The 23,375-nt window shown below is 43.1% G+C and overlaps 1 protein-coding gene across 6 annotated transcripts in view; it reads right to left on the reverse strand.

The window, feature by feature from the left end:
- Positions 1-23,375, reverse strand: part of EXTL3 (exostosin like glycosyltransferase 3) — a 103,366-nt gene that overhangs the window by 13,119 nt on the left and 66,872 nt on the right. For all 6 annotated transcript variants that reach the window (XM_037150444.2, XM_037150442.2, XM_053658659.1 and 3 more), the window contains 3 exons: positions 19,299-21,924; positions 6,912-7,039; positions 165-309 (listed from right to left, as the gene is read on the reverse strand). In XM_037150444.2, coding sequence (XP_037006339.1) covers positions 165-309; positions 6,912-7,039; positions 19,299-21,443 — 2,418 coding nt within the window. In that variant the 5' untranslated portion in view covers positions 21,444-21,924. The remainder of the gene's footprint in view (positions 1-164; positions 310-6,911; positions 7,040-19,298; positions 21,925-23,375) is intronic.

Consider the following 23,375-nt stretch of genomic DNA (forward strand, 5'->3'; position numbering starts at 1 on the left):
CTCTAAGCATCTTGATCAGTTTTTAAAAACAGAAATAACTTAATCCTAGAAGAGAAGGGACATGTAAGAAGCACTAGGAAAGCCGTCTTGAGGGCAACATTCACTACCACACAGAGGCTCAAGTCTTACCAAGCTCATGCCATCCTTAGCAAACTGTTTCTCACCTTGTGAAAGAAGGCAGCGCCTGTCAGCACCATGGACAGCTCACAGGAGTAGTTGGAGTTGTAGAGCCAGGACTGGTGAGGGATGTCCCACGCATGGTACCGGCCAGGAAAACCCACAATGCGGTCCCGTGCTTCTCTCCACACCCTCGAAAAACCACAAGTATATGCACACACTTAAGTACAAAGCTCTAAGATTATCATAAACATTTAAAATGACTACCTCTATCTTGCAGGCTCTGGTTCTTAGGCTGTTGCTTTTTTTTTTCCTTTTTAAATAACATCAGTCACAAGCCAAGCAGCATAAAAACAAATGAAGAGTGTCTCATGTAGCCTCCTGATTAAGCACCTGCGTATCATTATTGCTCCTCTAATTCCTGGCGGCCAGTACCCCTCCAGCCTGGAATAACATGGGGACTACGCCAGGGGCTCCAGAGTGGGGTGTGCACAGCAACCTGCTAAAAAGCAGGGAGACGATACCAATTTCTACTTCTACTTATTTCCATCTTTAATTTCTAAAAGAACGTCTCCTTGTTAATGAGCACGCTGTACGAGCACACTCCAACGCGTACAGAACTGAGGCATACCGCACACCCTCCTTTACTGAGTGGGCAGCGGCAGAAGCCTGGACGCCACTGGCGTGAGTGCCGGAGGCCGCTGCCTGCGTGAGGCCCGCCGGCCTCGACTCCTGGTCTGGGCAGGACAGGGAGAGACCTGCACCACAACAAGAAGTGGTCTGCAGGGCCATGTCAGTGACTAATTTCAGAAACGCAAGAAATAAACAGAAAATTCAATGTTTCCAGGAAAAACTTTTATATCGCCCACAGATTCATAGGTGAAGCAGAACAAAATCGGTTCCCCAGTCTCCCAGGCTAAGACCATAGAGCCGAAAGCACCTCTGCTCCACGGGCCCCGACGGCCCCTCAGTGTTTCAGGGGTCCTACTCCTCCTCACCCCAGACGGGGTCCCAAACGGCCTGAGAAACTCCCTCATCACTTAAACGGAACTTCAATTCCTAAAACAGATTTCATTTCAAAAGAATTTCTCTTTCCATTAAGTTTGAAAGCAACTAGTCTAGTCCAACAGATGAGAGACCCCTCTTCTATCACAACGTAAAGGTATTTTAGGTGGGCTTTCAGCCACCTCCGACCCAAGTCCCTACCTCTATCCTAATTTACCTGCTAAAACAGACTCCAAGTTACTCACCTAAAAGCTACGTTTTTGTAATGTAATCTGACACATCCAGGATTTCAGAACTGCTATCGAGAACCACTAGCATAACCAAATGTTAGATCCATACTCCTAAAAATTCTGATCTCTTCCAATACCTCTTGCTCCTACAAGTCCTGAAATATCATCAGAAGAAAGAATGAGAAACTGGATATTTCAATCATCTGATCCAGCTGATTTCAGTCAATAATGTAGGCAGCTCTTAACAAAGCACCACCTCATTTGCTACACCATAGCAAAAGGTAACATACCTCATTTGTTAAAGGCTGTCAACCATGAAATGACTGACCAGGTGTTCATTTTCTATTAAATAATAAACAAAAAATCTATTTGAAACTCTGACACGAAGTAAACTCAACTTACAGGCCTCAGCACCTTCCTGGGACAAGGCGTCGAGAGCAGGAGGTGGCCTGGTCTCCGTGGGCGTGTGGAAGCCTGGCATCTAGAAGCGGTGATCATACATGATGCTCCCAACGCACACGTGAGAGTGCTGCACACAGTGAGTTCCTCGGCGTGATGTTCAAACTTCCGCTGCACTAAATGTTTTTTATTGGTGTGCTATAGCGTAGATCACGCTTTGGCAAACCTTCCCTTTATGAATTACTCTTTCAGTGTGTTAAAAGAAGAATAACTACCTACACACTGTGTGAGGGGAATTTCAAAGGTAATTCCATAGTTCAAACTTAAAAACAAAGGAAACTCCCTGGGTTTACATAACTTCACCAAACAAGTAAAGAAGAAATTTTAAATGAATGAAATTAAGATTTTACTGAAGAATCTGAATCCCAAAAAATAACCTTCCATTAACAATTCAAATGTAAATACTACCACCTTCAAAATAGGTGCATCAATTCAGCCTTTTCATGGTATGAACTCTGGAACATTATTTACCATATCTATAAAAGTAATATGGTTAAGTAAATACATAATGACATGGACAGCCTAAATACTAAATATTTTTGTGGAGGTCTGTGTAATTCAAAACAATTTTTAATGAGTTACCTGAGCAAAGCAAAAGGTCACGTTACTATTAACTTTTAATTTAAAACTAATTTTCTGATTTTCAAACAGGCAAAATGGTTGGGAGTAAAGATCAGTAAATACTTAAGATATTACAGGACATTAAAGTAATGTGGACTTTATCATGCAAAGAGACATTCTTATCCTTGTTCACTATACTTCCATGTTTCTCCCTCTGGTCCATTAAAAACCAAATAATTTGAAATGGAAGAAAATAAACTGTACAATCAACTAACAAAGAATGCATTAAAAAACGGAAGGTGAGATTGTTTTGTTTCCTGACTGTCTAAAATAAGCGTCTCTTTCCCAAATCCCATGCCTCCGACATTACGATAACATGTAGGCCTTTTTCTCCTACCCGAAATATTTAAAAAACCTACACCAAACCATGTTACAGAAAAATGTTTTCGTTACCTCTTTTTGGAAAAGAAAACTCATAAAACTCAGAGCCATGAAGTGGAAAGAAAGAGACAAGTCTCTGACCCGGCTGTGGAACCCAAAATTCCAGGTCCAAGGTAACAGGTACCTGGATCCGAAAAGGAAACCCACCTTCTAGTCCACAACTCCACACCGTCTCTTAAGCTTACAATGTCTCTTTTTAAATAAAATTTGTTAAGCTGTAAGTCGCACACCATAACACTGACCCATTTAAAAATGTTCACCTCACAGGTTTGGGTGCATTCACAGAGCTGAACACCAACACCGCTATCTGACTTCGGAACATTTTTACCACCCTAAAAAGAAACTCCATAACCGCTAACATCACTCCCCATCTCCCCAGTTCATGGCAAGCACTAATGTGCTTTCTCCATGGATTTGCCTATTATGGGCATTTCATACAAATGCAGTCATACAACAGGTGGCCTGTCGCGACTAACTTCTTCACGCAGCCCATTTTCAAGGTTCAGCACTCATTCCTTTTTACTGCTAAATAATGTTCTATTGCATGGATATATTATTACCTATTGGTTACCCATTCATCAGTTGATAAATATTTGGTTTGTTTACACTTTTTGTTTTGTTGACAACTGATTTTTCTTGTGTGGCAAAGTGTATGTAACATGCGACTTACCATTTTAACCATATTAAACGCACAGCTCAGTGTCATTAAGCACACTCACGCTGGTGCACAGCCATCACCACCACTGTGGCTAGAGCTTCCCATCTCCCCAACTGACACTCCATCCCATTACACACTGACTCCCCTCTCCTGTCTTCCCCCACCCCTGACACCCACCACTCTACTTTCTGCCTCTGAATCTGACAGCGCCAGGTGTCCTGTACAAGTGAAATCATACAGCAGTCCGCCTCTTGAGTCATCTATACATGTTGGTTATCATAAATAATGGACGTTCGCATCCTGCCTTTTGTATGGACATGTGTTTTCAAATCTCTCGGGCCCCTTTGTTTCATCTGTCCCCTGAGAACATGTTCACCTCTTTCTTTGCTACATGAGCTGAAGTCAGTCAAGATCCGTATGACCTTTTGCCAGACGGAGGAATTCTTGTTATACCTGCCCCTTCCTTTTGAACGTAGGAAAGGTTTCATCCCATTCAAGTGAAATACGGAGATTAATAAGAGAGAGCTTTTAGATCAAAAGATGCCCAGAAAAATGAGAAAAGTCAGGGAGATGAAAGGCTTGAATGTACAGCCAGAGATAATCTGCCAGTTCCAACACCAGAGGCTAAACCTCAAATTTCCAATGCTCATTAAGGGAGCCATTGAAAGGATTCCTCTTATTCTCTCACCACTTGGAAATCTGTTAACAAACAGAAAAGGTCAAAGGTCTTCCTAAGTCAAGAGGCAAGAACACAGCTGATGGTGCCAGCTATCTTAATAAGCTGCAAACTCATGAAAGCAAGACCATCTCAACCATTCTTGGGATCCAAGGGTGAATGGCAGGTCTGCTAACCTCCCACAACACTGTCCACTGCTCCCAGTCCTTCAGCACCACCTAAACTGCGCACGCTCAATCACAAACCCAGCCTCCCCCACCCCCGTGCCACCAGCCATGGCGACAAAGACCGTGTCTGCGATCATCACACGGCCTTCCTCCTTTCACAACAGAAGGAGCGCTGGCTACGTATCATCGTGGCACAAAGAACACACCCCAGTTCAGTGGGGTTTTTAATCACAGCCAACAACAGACCCTTGCCTCAACACTACAGGAAGACAAGGTCAAAGGCACTGTGAGAGTTGGGTGGGGAAGAGAAAGACAGATGTTCTAATTTTTCGGCCATGTGTCAAGTCAGTGTTTATAGACGCACTGAGGCAAACACTTACAGCTGCTGCTCCTTTCGCCTGCGCATCTGCACTCCCCCATGTAAACCGAAGGAAGCCCGAAGGCTGGGAGGCCGCATCTGCACTGCACGGAGCACGGGCACCGGGAGGGGCTCCCGTCCCAGGCCCCAGCTGGATCCGAACAAGCCCTACAAGGAAAGCTACCCCAGTGCTTCCCACACCAGCTGGGAAGCAAAAGTGATTTTATCCCATTTATTATGGATTAACACTTTTGTAAGATACAGTAAAAAATGAACAGCATGGTTTCTTAAAGATAACACCAAAAGCACAGACAACCCAAGAAAATAGATAAACTGACTTTAATTAAAAAACAAAAACACTTTTGTGTCATCAAGGTGAGAAGACAACCCAATGAATAGGAGAAAATATCTGCGAATCTCACCTTGGATAAGGATCGTGTGTCTTGAATATATAAAGAACTCTTACAACTCAGGAATAAAAGGCAGGTAAGAGTGGGCCAAGGATCTGCACAGACATTTCTCCAAAGACACACAAATGGTCACTGAGCACACAAAGAAACGCTCCGCATCATTTACGCTAGGGGAATGCAAATCAAAACTACACTGAAACGCCCCTTCACACCTCACAGGATGGCTGTGAATAAAACACACAAAATAAACGTGGACCAGAATGTGAACAAATGGAACCCTTGGGCACTGCTGATGGCAACATAAACTGGCGCTGCCACTCTGAAAACTGCCCAGCAGTTCCTCAAAATGGTAAACAAGGAGCGACCAGGAGACCCAGCGAGTCCACTCCTAAGTGTATGCCCAAGGGAAAAAAAACGCTCACACAAAAATCTGTACGTGCACATCACGGCAGCGTTATACACAACGGCCCAGCAGCAGAAAGGACCCGCTGTGCATCGATGGACCAGTGGTCACGCTGTGTAGGTCCACACACAGTGAGGGAAGGGCTGGCACGCGCTGTAAGACAAGTGAACCTTGACAACACTGTGTTGAGTGAAAGAAACCAGTAACGAAAGGGCTCACATTTCATGGTGCCATCTACATGAAATGTCCACCACAGAAGGGTTGCCAGGAAAAGCCAACGGGTGCAGGGTTGCTTTCGGTGATAATGAAGATTTCCAAAATACACTGGGAGCTGGTTGCTCAACTTTGTAAATGTACTGAAAACCACTGAATGGTATATTTAAGTGAGTGAATTATAGGATGTATGAATGCAATAAATGTTACCCAAAAGTGAATTGTAACATAAATGATCACTTGGATGTCACAATAACTGATGAATAGTTTTAAAAGTTTTAAAATGCTGACCCGCAGTTTTAGAGTCGCCTCACAGAGGACAGGCAATACGCTGCCTGAGGGCCAGTGCACCAGCCCATTCCCCTCCCTGTAATGTTCCCTCCGGGGGACAGTTAGGCCCAAATAAGAACTACCATGTTTTTAGTAAAGGGTGCCGTTTAGTGGTTGGGTGGAAGTTTGGGGGGAGACAAGCCTGCGTTAGAATCCCAGCTCTGCCACTTACTTTCTAGTTTCATGGTTTTAGTCTCCCAGATCCCACTTTACTCCTGAGTAAAGTGGAGATGACAACAACTTATGTCGCCAAGTTCTGGGGGATGAATGAGATATACCGAAATGCTCCGCTAGTCTCTGGCACAAAGTACTGGTTCAACAAATGTCAGCCATCCTAACCACCTCCTCCTCCCCTTCCTTTCCCTCCTGGATCTTGGCATCCGACCCCACCATTCCTCAAACCCATCAGGCCTCAGGCTTCCGGCACGGCCCCACTGCCCAGTACGCAGCAACATGTTGCTTCGGCCTGCCTGGGACTGAATCCCCATTCCTGCAAACACAAACCCCTCACAGTTCCTTTAGGAAACTACCCCCTGCCTCCACTCTCAGCCGTGTGGTTTTCAGTTAAAGGATGATCTACACCAGGGGCGGGCAGCTAACCCCCATCACAGAATTCCATCTCCCTGGCCTCAGAGGGACAGCCTGTCTGAAAGCGAAGGCGACCCAGAGGAAGCAGAACCTTGAGATGAAGAGGAGTAGAGTTCTCCGACATCACCTGAGACCCTGGATCAAGCCTGTCTGAAGTCAGCCCTCCCTCCCTCGGAGGATTTCTCAGCCAGTTACTATCAGCCAAGAAGTTCATTTGGCTGCCTGATTCAGGTTTGATTTGGTTTTCTGTCGCTTGCAAATGAAAGTGTTTGTTGGTTCAAAATCAGCTCCTCACCGGAACCCAAACATGATCTCATCATGGCGGAGGTGGGCATCGTCATCAATAGACAGGATGGCCTCTGTCTCGATCTCATTCCAGGGCAAGAATCGATTATTCAAACTGTTCTTCTCAGTGCGCACCACCTGGGGATGGAAAAACACTCAAGATCAGTGCTCTGGTACAGAACGCAAACCGAAACTGCCTTTAGGTCCGAAGAGACTGTGGCTAAACTCACGGAATAATTGTGCCCAGTCACCCACCACTTGTAAAATCTAGCACATGACTTTTGGGAATAAACACTGCCATATAATTCAGTGTGAATGAGGATTTCCATTTTAAGCCTTATTCATTTGCTAACTGATTTTCTTGTGAGACAAGCTAAAGCTGCAGATCATGTTACACGCACAATAAACACAGCCTGGGAGGTTATACACCGCTTTCCCCAGAGAACAGAGGGTGACAGAGCCGCACTGAAATGGTGGCCCCTGCTTTTGGGTCCCCCGTGTGTTCACACAGTTTAAAACCAAACTCAGAGATCGCTGGAGTCTGTGTCACTTCTCACCAATTTTAAAGCTTTTTGGGGGTTGGGGGGAGGGTTTTAAAGGTTGCCTATTATACTTCACCTTTGCAATTTCTCCCTACTACTGTACTGACTGCATATAAAAAGAGAACTTCTTGAGGAGTGGTCTTTCAGAACTCAATTATGAATGAGTTCAAAGGTACTTTCATGACTTCATTAGTATTGTTTCTATAACTTAAAATGCTCTTTCTCTATTTTTCTACCAAAATTATTCTCTCCCTGGAGACCCAGCTCGAAGACTCCCTGCCCCTTGTCAAGTTAATCACCTCTGTGTTCTTAAAACAGAGTCCTACTTCAGTCATTCGATTAAATCATTCTGGCACACTTAGACGCTAGTGAGTCGAGAGGCAGAGAGACCTGGGAGACCCTCTGGTCCACCTCTCGCTTTACACTTGATGCATCGACAACTAGCAAGTGGCGAAGCTGGGCTTCATTCCTGTCTCCTAACTCCAAATCACTCTTCTTTTTCTGCTAATCTTACATTTATAAACCTCATTAAACCAAAGCCCTGTGGCAAATGCATGATTAATTTGTGTAGCATCAAGGAAGAAAAATATTATTAAATAAGAAAACTCATGCAATAGTTTATCAGTTACAATGTTTACTTTGTTAAAGAGCTTTTAAAGACTTTGCCTCAGCCCCAGAGGAGCTGCTCCCAAATCAAGAAAAGGAAGGATCTGTAATAGACTTGCTACTACACAGAACGCACCTCAGAGCTGAGCAACAGACACAGAGATCCATCTTGCCCTCAGCCCGTCTGACCGGCTGAGAGCCCTTGAGCTGGCAGCCCAGCTCTCCCAGGCTCAGGTACAGCAGTCACACACGGCAGCAGCTACCAGGCTCTCTTCCCCAGGGAGTGGGAGGGTGGCCAGACGTAGTAGAAGCCAGAAGCCGACCACAGCAATGGTAAAAGGCCACGTATCTTAACACGTACCCAATTTCAGGAGGTTAAAATGTAAAACAACAACCACCTTAGAGTCACGGACTACGTCAGCTGTTCACTCAAACATCCCCAACGAACTACCTCCGGAGCATCCATTTTGCTTTACCAACATGCCCAGCGTGCACTTGATACAGAACTGCCATTCTGCAGGTTCGGGTGAGCACAGCTCCCCCTGGACTCCAGCTGTGAAGGCACATACTTAAAATCCAGTAGTGAATACACATAGCTTAAAATGAAGGAAAAAAAATAACTAAAGATTTCCATTCTTGACTATTCCACTGTGGGTTACCAATTTTGTGGGTCAATTCCCAGAAGGATTAGCTACAGCAAAATCAGTAACCCAGGAACAGAGCACAGAGCTTCAGGACTCCGAGTGACTCAAAGACCTGCAATGCAGGCATCCCCTGGGACTCTTAAAACGCATACCTACAGGCATGTATCCAAAACTACCAAGTCAGAAGCCACAGTTTAACAAGATCCCCAGGTGATTCCTATGCACATAAAACTTTGAGAGGCGCTGGCACAGAGGATTTTAAAAGTCTGGCTTTGAAGCCAATGAGAAAAGCTTGAGTTTGCACCCCAATTCCACCACTCGCTAGAGGTGTGAACCTCTGAGTAGCAAGCTCTTGCTAAATCAACACAGCACCATGTCGTATGCAAAAGCTGAAGCTGCTTATCAACCAATCCTATGAACAACCTTACTCTACTCTAAAAACAAGAAACAGCAACAAAAACCTAAAACAGTCACATGATGCCTAGAATGTATCCAAAAATTTCTGTCCAATTTACAATGAAAATCAAATCAAGAGGACCTGCTTGTCCTTTGAAGACTGAGACAGACCAAAAGGTCGAATACCAAATGTGTTCTGGCCTAGATTTCATATCCAGTTCTTTGAGCAGGCTTATTAAAGCCCATTAAGAACAGCAACTACTCCGGGTTCCGGGCATAAGCAGAGTGTGCGCACTACCTCTGCTTGCCCTGGAACAACCCATCTGGGCAGGATGACAGCAAGATCTTCAGGATTAGGGACATGAAGCAACAGCCGTCAGAACAACAAACAAAGCTTTCCGGATTCACAGAAATACAGTGCCCAGCATGCAGCGGCTTACTTGTGGTCAGCTCACAAATAACTGTGGTCAGTGAGTCTGTTTTAAAAATTTAGAGCAGTGCTTCTCAGCCAGAAGTGGTTTTCGCCCCCCAGGAGACATGTGACAATATCTGCGAACATTTTTGGTGCCGGGGGTTGGGGGGATGGGAAGTGAGCTACTTACATTTAGTGGGCAGAGGCCAGGGAAGCTGCTAAATCCTACAAAGCATAGGACAGCCCCCCACAGCAAAGAAGGATCCAGCCCAAAATGTCACGGGTACCACTGCTGAGACCATGGTTCATAGTCAACCACCAGGAGACAGTAAAGCGAACTTCCCGGAGTAAATGCAGTTCATTAGCTAAGGACAGCCACCTCTTCCCCACAACTGCGGAGACGTCCAGCCTCAAAAACTCTGCAAATGCACACCGAGATGAAGGTGAGGGGGAAGCCTTACTGCAAGCAGTGTTACTTCAGTGCTATACTGCTTAAAGGCTAGAAAAAGATCAGCAAGTCGCCCATTACCCATTCTGGCACCAAAATTAAAAGGTCAAAAGACACAAGTATTTGTAATGCAGACATGCCCATCAGCATTGGTGGCTAAGTGTTTGAGAACCGGCAGATCTGAAAGTTAAAGAAATGAGTCAACCAGAGAAGTATTTCATGTCTAGGAATGTTCTCATTGTTTGATGATGATGTTTTGTTTGTGACTAAAACAATGGTCCTCCTTCCTTAATGATGGCTATTTTTTCATGCCTTTTGATGACCCTTTAGTAACTTGTGAACATGAAGACTTCAAGGTACTGACCTAATTACTGGTGTAACATTGACCAGAATGTAGAGCACAGTGCCCACCATACAGATGTCCAGCAAATGTTTCATAAGTGAATGAGTGAATGAGTAGGAAGCAGTATCTGATTTGGCCCTGCTCATTCTATTTTCAAATATGCAATAAATACTTGAAAAGTTTATGTATAAAAACTCTAAGTATTCAATATATGGACACCTCTTAGAATTTAATATAGTTTTCTACAACAACAACAACAAAAATTCCATCAACCTACAACAATCAGGAGCAATTCATTTTTCTTGTTCCACATGCAATACTCCCCGATGCTGCTTCATTAGTTCTTCTGTTAAACCATCATTCACAAAAGCCTTGACTCTCTCACTGTACCCTTCTTCTCATCACCATGGACCAGTACACCAATCACAGCCGAAAACCCTACCATATGCAAATGAATTCAAGGATCCAAACAGAATCCAAACAGTATCCAGGATCCAAATAGAATTCGCAACTTCAGTTAACATTCAGTTTGGGTCTTGAGGGACTCTGGAGTTGATGAATAGTAAAAGAACTACTGTTACCAGGTCCTTTCTCCTAGTTATATAACATGGCATTTGGCTTCTAAATCCTAGCAGAATCAGCAAATTCACATTAATTAGCCAAGTATCAATTCACATCATAAATTAACTACCATGAAAAATCTGATTCCCAATCAGTTAACAAATATCTCTTAATATCTAAGGGATGGAAATGTAAGTAGTTATTACTCTTAACAATGAACAAAGGAACATTTCAACAATTTACTAAGTGATACTTGCTCAAGTGAAGCAGAATAATGAATCTGGATTCAAATGGAGGAACTACCTAAATAAGAAATCTTTTACGAACGCAGCTCATGATTAGTCATAAGCAGGTCTAGGTATGCTAGAAAAATAGGACATGAAGAGATTAAGTGAATTAACCCTAGTCAAAAAGCAGAGCAAACACGGAAAACACGAAAATGTGGAACATACCTGAGAGGTAATCAGATTAAGAAATATATGTGGACAATATAAAGCCATACAAACACAAATGCCACCTACCAAATTCAGCAATTTAAATACACTTAATAAAGTCCTTTTTCTCTGTATGGTCAGATCTTGTCCAACCAAACCCAACAGTCTCGGTCTCCAGCAACGCACGCACATGCACAAGTGATGAATCCACCTCATGCCAAGCGCAGACAGGAATGCAGGTAGACAGCTACTAACTTCCGTCTTCCATTCTACCCTTTCCTCCGACTTAAAGAAGTGACCCATCATAGAGCCTAGGAGTCAAGAAATGAGCTCCAGGTAAAGGCGCACCACCACAGGTGCCTACTTGTAAGGTGTGTGAAACAGAGCTTGAGGTGACTGGCTGGAAGGGTGACCCACAGAGAAAAGACAACTGAAAAAGGAGCATAAAACCTCTTCATTTTTTCAAGGGACCCATTCATTCAATCAAGTGATGGGGACGAAAAGTTAGGAAATGCAAAGACAGAAGGGAAAGGAATAAGGGAACACAGTGAAATGGCTTTTCATTTATAACTTAGTTTAGATTTGGGTCCAATGAAGAAAAAACAGTACATTTTAAGTTATGTCTGCTTACCTTACAAGAGAAAAAGTTGCCGAAGAGCCTGTGACACTGTAGGTACAACAGCATGCGTTCCAGGCCCACTGTCACGTGAGAGAGCCCACAACCGGTGCCTGCCCAGCACACGGAAAGGGCTCAGAACTGGGGCTCCCATGACACGAGATAGTGCCACCTCTTCCCAACCTGCAATCATTTACTTATATGTGTATATGTGTATATTTATGTAATCTACCCATATATATATATGTACATATATTTTTTTTTCTCTCACACACACACAGTGTCTTTCCAAGAAACTTAGATATGGTTTAAAAAAAAAAGAAGAAGAAAAGAAAGGAAAACTATCCACTGAAGTATGGTCAGAAGTCCTAACGTCTAAATTCTAATTTAGGTATTAACCAGTCGAGTGATCTAAAGCAACAAAATTCTCCGGCCCAGAATCCTAACTTTGAATTAGTAAAACGAGTACTATAAACTAAGAGAGAGGCAGACAGCCCTGGCTGGTGTAGCTCAGTGCATTGAGTGCCAACCTACGAACCAAATGGTGTCTGGTTCAGTTCCCTGTCTAGTGCACATGCCTGGGTTGCAGGACAGATCCCCAGCAGGGGACACATGAGAGGCAACCACACATTGATGCTTCTCTCCCACTCGTTCTCCTTCCTGTCCCCTCTCTCTAAAAATAAATAAATAAAATATTTTTTTAAAAAAGAGAGAGAGGCAGACATTCCCTAAAGAACCGATTTGCTGCAATAAAGTAATCATTTATGCAACACGACTTTGGTGATTCCTTTATACATCTAGAGTTTTTGCTATCAATTTCTAATTAATCATAGCTTTACTCTATAGGCAGCCCATTCTCAAACAGAAAAACAAACATAGCACTTGCCACCCAGCTATTAAGTAAAATATTGTCACAACCCTCCACCCCTCCCAATATACCAGAGTTTAGTGAAGTCCACTGAACCTTGCACAGTCTTGGACCTGAGAAACTGGCCAAGGCTTTCCCCCTTAGATTTGCTTAAAAATCACAATTTTAGGAAACCATCATCTGATATATTCAAATAATATTTTTATAAGTACAGTGGACATATGTAAAAAATAAAGCATATCAACTTTACAAGGAATAAGCCTTCAGAATTCTTCACTCTTGCCTGAGGCCTAGACAGAAGTAAAGCCTTTCACAGCCCAAATGGTAGAGGCTGAAGCCTGAATGTGAATAACACAAAGTTTACTACACAGTCTGTTTCTCTTCAGTCTTCCTTCTTTCTCCTTAGTAGACTACAAGGGAAATAGTACTAAAATCACTACCCTGACTTGACATTAAGCTCCCTAAATGAACTCTTCTTTTTAAATTCTAACATTAAGGGCCAAAGGGAGGGAAAAGGGCAGTGAAAAATAATCTTGTATCTAATGTTTTCATTTGGAAAACAAGGGTGCACTGTGGCCTTACCACTTCCACAGAGACCTTGGAGTCTGCTAGGAGGTGTGATCTGCTCATCTCTGAACTCAGCATCTCTACCAATACTACCCTGGTCCAAGCTGCCAGCACCCATCACCTAGGCCAATGCAACAGCCATTGAACTGTTCCTGCTCTTTTCCCCAGAGTCCCCCACACCTTATTACTCTCTGCACAAAGCCCTCCAGTGGCACCCTAACACATGTGAAATAAAATCTAGACCCCTTACTATGGCCTATGTGGTCCTGCGTGTGCCAGCCTCTGCTTTCTCCACCCTTCTCCCAAACTCTCCCCTCAGTCACTCTACCCTGGGCACACTGGGTGTTCTCGCCATGTCTTGAACATCACAAGCTTCTTGCACCTGCCATTCTCTGTGTGCTCCCCCAGAATTTACATGGCCCATTCTCTCACTTCATTCAAACTTTTGCTCAAAGGTCACCTCCTCAAAGAGGCCTTCCCAGGCCTCTTTGTAACTTACACCCTGTGTAAATTAGCTGTGACCTCTATGCAGAAAAGAAATAAAGAATCAAGGGACTGGCTGTCACGAAACTGAGAAACGAGTATACAGTGTGAAGATGAGCAATGTCTTGAGTGAGCAGGGCCACACTGTTAGGAACTGAAAGATGTCCCCTTCATACACTCTATTTGTGACTATTTTCCAGAATACCAAGCAGAGTCTGGAAGACATGTTAACTGATTAGAACGAAGTAGCAACTCGAAGCAGAATTTCAGACGGGACCAAGACTCAACAAGAGATAAGCTCCTACCAGACCCAATCCTCCTACAGATGCTAACTACAAACTCTGGAAAAGAATACCCAAAGAAAACAATTACCTGAAGGTACTAAACAGTGAACAAAGGTAGCAAGTTATATAAAGGAGAGCTGAAATTTAGGAAGAAACTACCAACCTGGGGAGAATCACTATTGCTTTTAACCCTGAGAGTAGGCCAGAATTGTCACCACGTAGGACAAGTCTTTCCAGTCTAAAGGATATAAGAGGGAAGAGTTTGGGGCAACCACAGATCCTAGAAGAAAGAAGGTTCCAGAAAGGGGAGAGCCAGACAGAAGGTAACTCCAACTGTGTACACACTGCCCAGTCTTTGGCCCACCTCGACCAGGCATGCTAGGTGCTATTTGTAAGCAGAGCAGCTGAAATCTAAATTAATTGCCTACTAAAATTGAAATAGCAACACTTTTCAGAGAAATAAAACAAAATCCATAGTCTTCACAACAGAATATTCAATAATGTGTAGGGTTTAATATAAAGTTGTTTGATGTATAAAGAACCAGAAAAATATGACCCAGACTTCTGAGAAAAAAGAAAATTGATTGAAACAAATACCCAAGTAACCCATATATTACAATTAGTTGTTAAAGTAGACAAAAATGTTAAAGTAGCTATCATTAACTATGCTCGATGAAGTAAAAAGCATACTCAGAATGAGAAAAAAAAGACAGGAAATCTCAGCAGAAAAAAGAAACTATTATTTTAAAAGCACTGAAATTTGGGAACTGGAAAATACAGTATCTGACATTTATAACTTACTGGACTATGTTAATTGACTAGATTAACAATGGACACAAAAGTCAGTGCCCTTGATGATGGGTTAACAGAAATTATCAAAACTGAAAAAAGAGCCCTGGCTGGTGTAGCTCAGTGGATTGAGCGCAGGCCTACAAACCAAAAGATCGCAGTTCGATTCCCAGTCAGGGCACAGGCCTGGGTTGCAGGCTAGTTCCCAGCAGAGGACACACAAAAGACAACCATGCATTGATGTTTCTCTCCCTCTCTCCTTCCCTTCCCCTCTAAAGATAATAATTTTTTTTTTAAAAAACTGAAAAAGGAATATTTTAAAGAAATGAACAGAGACACTGAGAACTGGGGGACAACATCAAAATGTCATTCGCATGTACATAATGGAGTCTCCAAATGAGAGGAGAAAAAGAATGGTAGGGAAAAAAATATAACTAAATAATAGATAAAAATTTCCCAAAATATGATGAAAAACATAAATTGACAGATTCAAGAAGCTTAGTGCACCCCAATCAGAATAAAAACCAAAGGGAACCATGCCAAGGCACATCCTACTCACACCGCTAGAAGCCAAACATAAGGAAAAAAATTCTTGAAAGCAACCAGAGAAAAACAAGAGAAACAAAGATCTGAAATCCTTGACGTATCATCAGAAACAACGGTGGCCTGGAAACAGTGGAACTTCAAAGTGTATGAACGTGGTGGTCCCCAGGCAATTAAGAGGTTTTTTCAAGGCTAGTCTTCAAATTCCTTGACACAATACTACTCTCCATTTGACTTCCGTTAGATAGTCTTTGTCGTTACACTCCAGGAGTTAAGGAACCTGATTCAACTGTTTACAAAACCGGCATGGGATAGAGACAAGGTAGTCACCCACCATTGCCACCTCTGCTCAGAAGCCCTACGCCATTCAGATGAGATTCACTTCAACTGGTGACACTACCCCCCTCTCTCTGGGTGGAATCCTGTCACCTTGCCCAGGCCCCACCCCATTTGAACTGAAATTCTCTTTACACAGAACATTTGGGGCAAGAGTGGCCAAGAATGGTGTCAGTGAATATCACATTTACTCCAAGCCAAATCTGATTAAGTTTCCTCTTTGTTATGCAAATTATGGTAAAGAATGAGGAATTTTAATATATAAATCTCAGTAGGTACCCTAAAACAATCTCCCTCTACTCAAATACCTAAGACTCAATAGATTTCTACCTAACAAATATCTAGCATTTATTCCTATTGCTTACATGGGAATCTGAGCATAAGAGAAGCACAAATGGTGCAGCATTTTCTGAAATGACATGTGGGTTCCTGAGTTGATTCATTCAGCCAATATGCTCATTTCAAATTATTTTTCCTGAAGGACTGAAATCTGAGAGATTGCCTGGGAACCACCCTGCCGCAACTTTTATAAAGATCTGGTAACTAATGTAATGGATAGGGTATGTCTGCATCCTAGGTGGGAAAATCACTCTGAGATGTCTCATAATAGCAGCATTTTTCCACGAGGGGGAGAGGTGCCATTCTCTCTTAGCCCTGATACCTGGGTAGTGCTGGCTCTTCGCCCAAGAGGTCAGCAGTTCAACTGCTGCCTAAAACACCTGCCTCTCTTTGACAGAAAACATAGTCAAAATAGTTAGAGAATAGACTAAAATTCTCTAGTTTGAAACTGTTCCCTGTTTTTCGAGGAACAAGAAAAAACTTGTACCTCTAATATGAGCAAGCTATTCAGAATGGCGTCTGTTTGGAAAGTGTCTGGCATTTCCCACTAGGCATTGTGTTATTGCAAAGAGCTGCCCAGTAATCAGAGAGGACTACTTATTTCCCACCAGAGTTAAAAGGAAGGATTAGTTCTGGTACGTTCCCTGATGAATTTCAGTCATTGTTAACGGGGGTGGCATCAGCTCCTCTACATCCCTATCAAATTCAAAGAAAACTCAGGGAAAATGGAAAACAAAGGCTGCTTTATTATTCTACTTGAGCAGCATCTACCTCTCGGAGAACAATTTTTCTTAATTGCAATGACGTTCAAAAAGTTGTAACTGAGAAAGTTAAAAAAGTGAAATTGGGAAGAAGTCTATAAAGAAATCTCATAACACTTTTCTTGACATACAAGATAAATTCTGGGATCAAATATTTTTAGAACCCTACATGGTCTTGAATAGACTTGGATTATGAATTCAATTAAATAAAATACAAGAAATACAAGAAATACAAGAAAAGACTAGCAGCAGTATTAAGCAAGTAGCAGCAGTAGTACGAAAGAAAATTTAAAACAAAGATGTGCATGGAAAAAAGTGGGCAGTGACGGCTATGACACAAAGGGAAAAGGATACCAGACGCCTTTATCAGTGAGGTGAGTGAAAGCTGTCCATAATATAGGCAACATATGCATACTCCTTCAACATAAAGGAATAAGTAGGAACCAATACTTGGGCATCTTTCTAGATCCCATAGTTGTATTATTTTGGATTCCTCTTTAATCCTGATGTCAAAGAAGTTCATTAATTTACCAAGGTCACAAAACGACTACTTAATCCCAGGTCCAAACCCATACTTTTCTATTATAGCATGCTGCTGCTTAGAAAATACTGGGTTGGGCCCTGGCTGGTGTAGCTCAATGGATTGAGCTTGGGCTGGGAACCAAAGGGTCACCCAGTTCGATTCCCAGTCAGGGCACATGCCTGGGTTGCAGGCCAGATCCCCAGTAGGGGGCGCATGAGAGGCAACCACACATTGATGTTTCTCTCCCTCTCTTTCTCCTTCCCTTCTCTCTAAAAATAAAATAAAATCTTTAAAAAAAAATACTGGGTTGGACAAAACGTCCATTTAGTTTTTTCCATAAAATAAAAGATATATTTTTCATCAATAACCTTATTGATTTGGATATTTTAAGTATGTCAGCTATTTCCCACGTGGTATAATGTTGATTCTTCTCAATTAATGTATTGATTTGATTGCTCTCAGCTTCAACTGGTCTACCCGACCATGGAGCATATCCAACAAGAAATCTCTAGCAAGACACTTTAGTGTGTCACTTTTGACACACTCAATCAGTCACAGCAACTTCTCCACACACTGCACAAATCTTTCTTTGTGTTTCAGCTGCACTTTCCCCTTTCTTGAAAGAATAAAGCATAATATGCCAAAAATGTTGTGTATTTTCCTTCCATCTGCAATATTAAAATGGCTACACAAAAATTCACTAATTTTGATGTTTTTTTAAATGCACACTGAAGATAGCTGTCACAATACAATCTAACAAAATTGTTTCGAATGAAGTTAAAGACAACTAAGCACTACTAGAGCCATCTTAGCCAGAAAAAAACAAAACAAAACAAAACACTTTTTGGCCAACCCAAGATTTCACATGAATTAATTCCTCAACAAATAAAATTTTAAAAAACTGTCTAGCCCAAACACTTCCCTTCCAGACAAATTCTTCCTAAAAACTACACTAATTTTCTTAAGCAAGCTTTTAGCAACATATGACCCATCAAAATTCCTGCCCTTCCTTGCTACCTTTTTCTGGGAAGTACCTTTGTTGTAGGGTAAATAATTAGCAGTTTGCTTAAAACTTGCTCTAAGACCTCACATTTAACAGAAATGGGTAAACTTGTAGACTGTCAAATTTACATCAGAAGGTGGATAAACAAAGTACCCAGAACTAAAGCCCTACCTTGCATATTCGGCTCTATTTTTCCTGTAAAACATAGCATACTCACCATGACAAATAAAGGCTGAGAAAGAACCTGCACGAGACTGCAGTAAAGGTTCAGGATCTCCAATCCCCCAACATAGAAACCCCACCTCTGCTCTTCCAAAAGACTTCCATAATATCCTGGTGAATGACACAGGTTCTCTTCCTAAATCCTCCGGGATGCAATTGAAACTGCAGCTTCTATAATCAGACACACTCAAGCTCAGTTCCTCCATCAGTCACCTTCATCCTCCAGCTACTGATCATTACTTTCAGCAAAATAATTAACCTCTCTATCTCTAGGTTTGAATAGATATAAAGAAATCACAACAAGTAATGATATAAGTTCTAGAAATGTAAGTTACAGTGCCCAGATCACGAGTGCTTCTTAAACATTGGCCTTCCATCATCAATCTCATCATTGCCTTTGTTATCACACAGAAGAAACCTATGGGGGTAACTGAGGGGGTTTCCTAACCCTACATGGGGCCAGTATCAATTTCCATTCTGGGGAGTCTTAGAAGATTTTGGGAGTAGCAGAGATGGAATGGGCAAGGCCTGAAAGGACTGAAAAGGAGCAAACAAATTTCACTGGGAAAGAAACTGGATAGTATAAAAAAGTGTGTATATACCTATATACATATAGACAAGGGATTAAGAGTGAAACACCATCTCATGCAATAAAACAAGCTGCTCATTTTTGTTACCATGATGGGGACGCCAATGTCAGGCCACAGAAGGTCTTCTGACGGTAGCTTGGGAGAATTCCACACCACCACTACCTTGTTCAGGTAAGGGAGGCCATTCAATCTCTCTAAAGAGTTCATAAGCACTTCCTCCCGCTCATAAGTCAACATCACTACTGTGAACTGCTCCCGTGGAACATTGCCTCCAAGTGCTGCCTGAAACTCTTTGCCAGAACCCCCAGCTCCGCCACCAATCGGCCGAAATCCAGTCCCTGAGCCCAAGAATTTGGCCTCAGAGGGTAACACAGGGTCAAAGGGTGTGTGGGGGAAAAGATGGAAAGGCCCTGGGGCAGAGTTCCAGCTGCGGTAAAAGTCAGTGACAGTCAAAGTAAAGTTGCGGAGGTATTTGGGTGAGGCATATGGAGGCTCAGTCTCCACTGGCCCCAGGTCCAGGTCCCCATTGTCAGCCATGTTGGGGTCAGTTCCAGCCGCCTTGCCTGACCGATGGGGGATCTCAGCTGCTGCCTCTTCCCGGATGGGAGCGGCTGGGATCTGTATGCGAGTCCTAATCATAGCCAGCACGGTACTGAAAATACTGTCAGCAGTTGAGAAGTAAGTCTCCCAGAGAAAGCGGCCTTGCCGTCTCATAGCCAGCAGGTCACTGTCCGAGAGACTTCGTAACAGGAAGTGGACCTCGGTAACGCGTGGCTTGGGCACCACCAGAGCTGCCTCATTCCACTGCAGCATGTCCTGGTAAGGAAGCTGTACTTGCTCCCCCAGCACAACTGGGACAGCACCAACCTCCAGGGCTTCGAAGAGCCGTGTTGCACACCCGGATGAAATCACCAAGTGAGGATCCCCAGGAGTGATAATGAGGGCAAAGGTGGAAAGCTTCAGTAAGTCCAAGCGATCTTCCCGCTCCCCACACAGTGCCCACTCAGTAGGCAGACTGGGTTTAGGCTGGTTTTTGCAGGTAAATTCTACCAGGACCTGATCCAGCTTGCTGTCCTGCACAGCCTTGAGGGTGGCAATGATACGATCATCATAGTCGGCTGGGGGGTCACCCTCCATTTCCTCTTCAAAGGAGCGGGCCTCCTGAAGGCTGGATCTCAGTGATTCAATCTTCTCACCCTGGAAGGTGAAGAGATATTTGCGCTTAACTGGCACCTGTGGTGGGATTTCCATGAAGTTGGGCTCCGACATGGCATGGACTAGTGGTGAGACTACCAGGTCAAAGCCAGGTCTGTACTGGGCAGCAGAGAACGTGGACTGGGCCACCATGGCACGGCCTGTACTGACATTATATAGTAAGTTCTGAGTATCTGACTTCCGCGACAGGCTGATGACGACATGGTTGTGTCCATCTGTCCGCCAGTGTGGTAGAGAATTCAGCTGCCTTTCCAGTTCGGCAGGCCGCAGAACTGGCTCCTGCATCTCTCCCACTAATACCACATAGAGGCAGGCAATGTCTGCATTTTCCGTAACATAGACGTTGGCTCGTACTGTGGCCTGAAAAGCCTGCTTGACCAAGGGATCCAGGTAGCTGCCAAAGGCAAACTGGTCACTGTCATAAACATAGACTGGAAATCCAGAGGTGAGAGGGCAGCGAGAATAATCAAAACAATTGTGCAGCCGACAACCTCGGATGACCTTTGGGGGAGGAAGGCCAGCATCATCTTTCTCTGGGAGCAATCGGATGGGCAGAGAAAGTTTGGGCTGATTTTGGGCCATCAGCTCCTTGTAAGAATGCTCGGTCTGACTAATGACATTCTTAAGCTGAAGGAGGTCCTGTTTGGCATTCTCAATACTCTTCTTACAGGCTTCAATCTTCAAGTTCAGCTTGGCAATTTCACTGTTCAGCTCTTGCCTCTTGGCTTCCAGCTGCAAGAGCTCTTCACTTACAGACTCGCGAATTCGGCAAAGATCCAGCACATGCTTTACCTCGCATAGCTCATTACCAGCCCGTGGGCCAAAAATCCGCTTGCCGGCCTCATCGGCCTCATCCAGAGTGGTGAGATAGTAGTGAGCAATGAGGGGGAAGAAAACCAGAATGATGAAGAGCGTAAAACTGAGCCACGTGAGTCGGATGCGGTTGGACCACCGTAACATCCAGGTCTGACCTCCATTCCCCACTCCCCCATTCCGCAACATGGTATAACCTGTCATGAGTTCCTCTGTGGCTCTTGCCCCCGCTGATCACGTTGGGTCACTCGCCATAACCGTGAGTTTGTATTAGACAAAACTCAATCTCTTTTTACTCACACGTTTCCATAAGAGTGAGTGTGCTCCCTGTACAAGGCACCAAATAAAATGGAAATTTCATTTTTCTCAGCTGTAATTGAAGTGGTCCCTGACCCTATTCCAGCCGATGTTAAGTTCTGGTTGTTGATCAAAGAACATGTCCTTAATCTTTGTCAAATGGTACAGGGTACCGCACAGCTGCTGAGATGCAAAGGAGGAAGTCCCTGATGATGAAACCCAGGAAACAGGTCCTGGAATCAGACAGACTTCTTCAACAGCCATAGCTCTTGTTCCTTGGTTTTGCTGACCAACAAATATGCATAGTTACTATTCACAGTTATAAAGTAGCTGGTTCGGACAGACACAAATGCCAGCCTGTTGTCAATGTCATTGCCAACAACCAGGCCTGCAAAAGAAAGAGAAGCATGTCAGTCTTGAAGAGATTATGTTCAACAACCCTGCCCTCCCCCAGGACATTTCTAGAAAACGCTCAAATCTTATAAGATGGAATATTAGCATGTGTCTCACAGAACATTTTAAGGCCACTGTAGGTTTTAATATGGATATTTTTACATGTGGTTAATAAGAAATAGATAAGTCCAACACCAGTTTCAGTTTTTACACACACACACACACTCTCACACACCCTTCTTCCTTTTTAACTGGACGTCCAGCAGCATCAGAACCCTACAAAACAGTGGCCAACTGCACTCGAGGGGGCTGAGAGGCCTGCGACGGCGTGTCATTCCAGACTCAGGCAGCACCTTTAGTGGAGAATAGACACCTCCTTATCCAGCCTTGGTAGCTACGTTCATTCTTAACATGAAAGTCTCCTACTGAACTACTTAAAAAAACACACACAAAAAAAAACCTCTTCGTGAAGCTCCGTTTGTTATCTTCAGAGAGGAAAAGAGTTGAGAACTCCTTAGAGCTTTACCCAGTACCAGATGCAGTAATCCAGAGAAAAATGTATTTCCCAGTTTGCTTCTCATTTATCATGGTAGTAGACATCATGTGCTCCTTAGAATATAAATAGTAACTTTATCTTTTAGAAAGAACATTATACTTAGAAATGAAGGGCACTATTTCTTATCCCTCAGAGGCAGATTTGCTATCAAACCTTATGCCTCAGTTTCCTGAACTCCCAAAATGGAGATAAGCATATGGAGATAACAACAATACATTGCGTTGCTATGAAAATAAAGGACAGAGGACGTGAGGGTACTTCGGGCTAATAAATCTGGGAACAATGTTCCCAGTCCTGTTCTCTTACCAAACTTTACTATCACAGGCTACAAAAGCTTTTGCATTTACTTTCACCTCAAACTCAACATACCTAGAACTGACTTCACAATATTCTGTGCCAAAGAATACTTCCAATTTCATACTCTTAGCATGTCTAAAACACACTGAGTATAACTGTGAGACGTTCTAAAATGTAACGTACTCCTTGATCTCACTTTAGCCTGAGAGATAACACATGAACAAGAGCACCACCAGAAGGCAGCAGAAAAGAAGTAGTATTTCACAGGCCTCACTCACTCCAGCTTCTACCTCTGTTGAAGGCGTATAGCTATGAAAGGTTTGATAGTTTTCTCTCCCTTTAAATAAAAATTAAAAGTTCTTGACAATATTATTAGAAGGCTTGAGTAAGTTCAGCAAGAGATAAAGACAACAAAAACCAAAAAATATGAGTCATGGAAAAAGCTTAATTTGGATGATCTAAACTTGGATAAGTAATAGCTGACCAAATATCTCAAAGACTGTAAGTTAATATTTCCACATTGGTTCCACCCCCATTTAATATTGGTTTAATATTAACCAAATTGGTTAATAATGTGAAAATGTTAATCAAAA

The sequence above is a fragment of the Artibeus jamaicensis genome, unplaced genomic scaffold (genome assembly GCF_021234435.1).
Source record: "Artibeus jamaicensis isolate MK-2021 breed Jamaican fruit bat unplaced genomic scaffold, CSHL_Jam_final scaffold_537, whole genome shotgun sequence".
In the NCBI taxonomy this organism is placed as follows: Eukaryota; Metazoa; Chordata; class Mammalia; order Chiroptera; family Phyllostomidae; genus Artibeus; species Artibeus jamaicensis.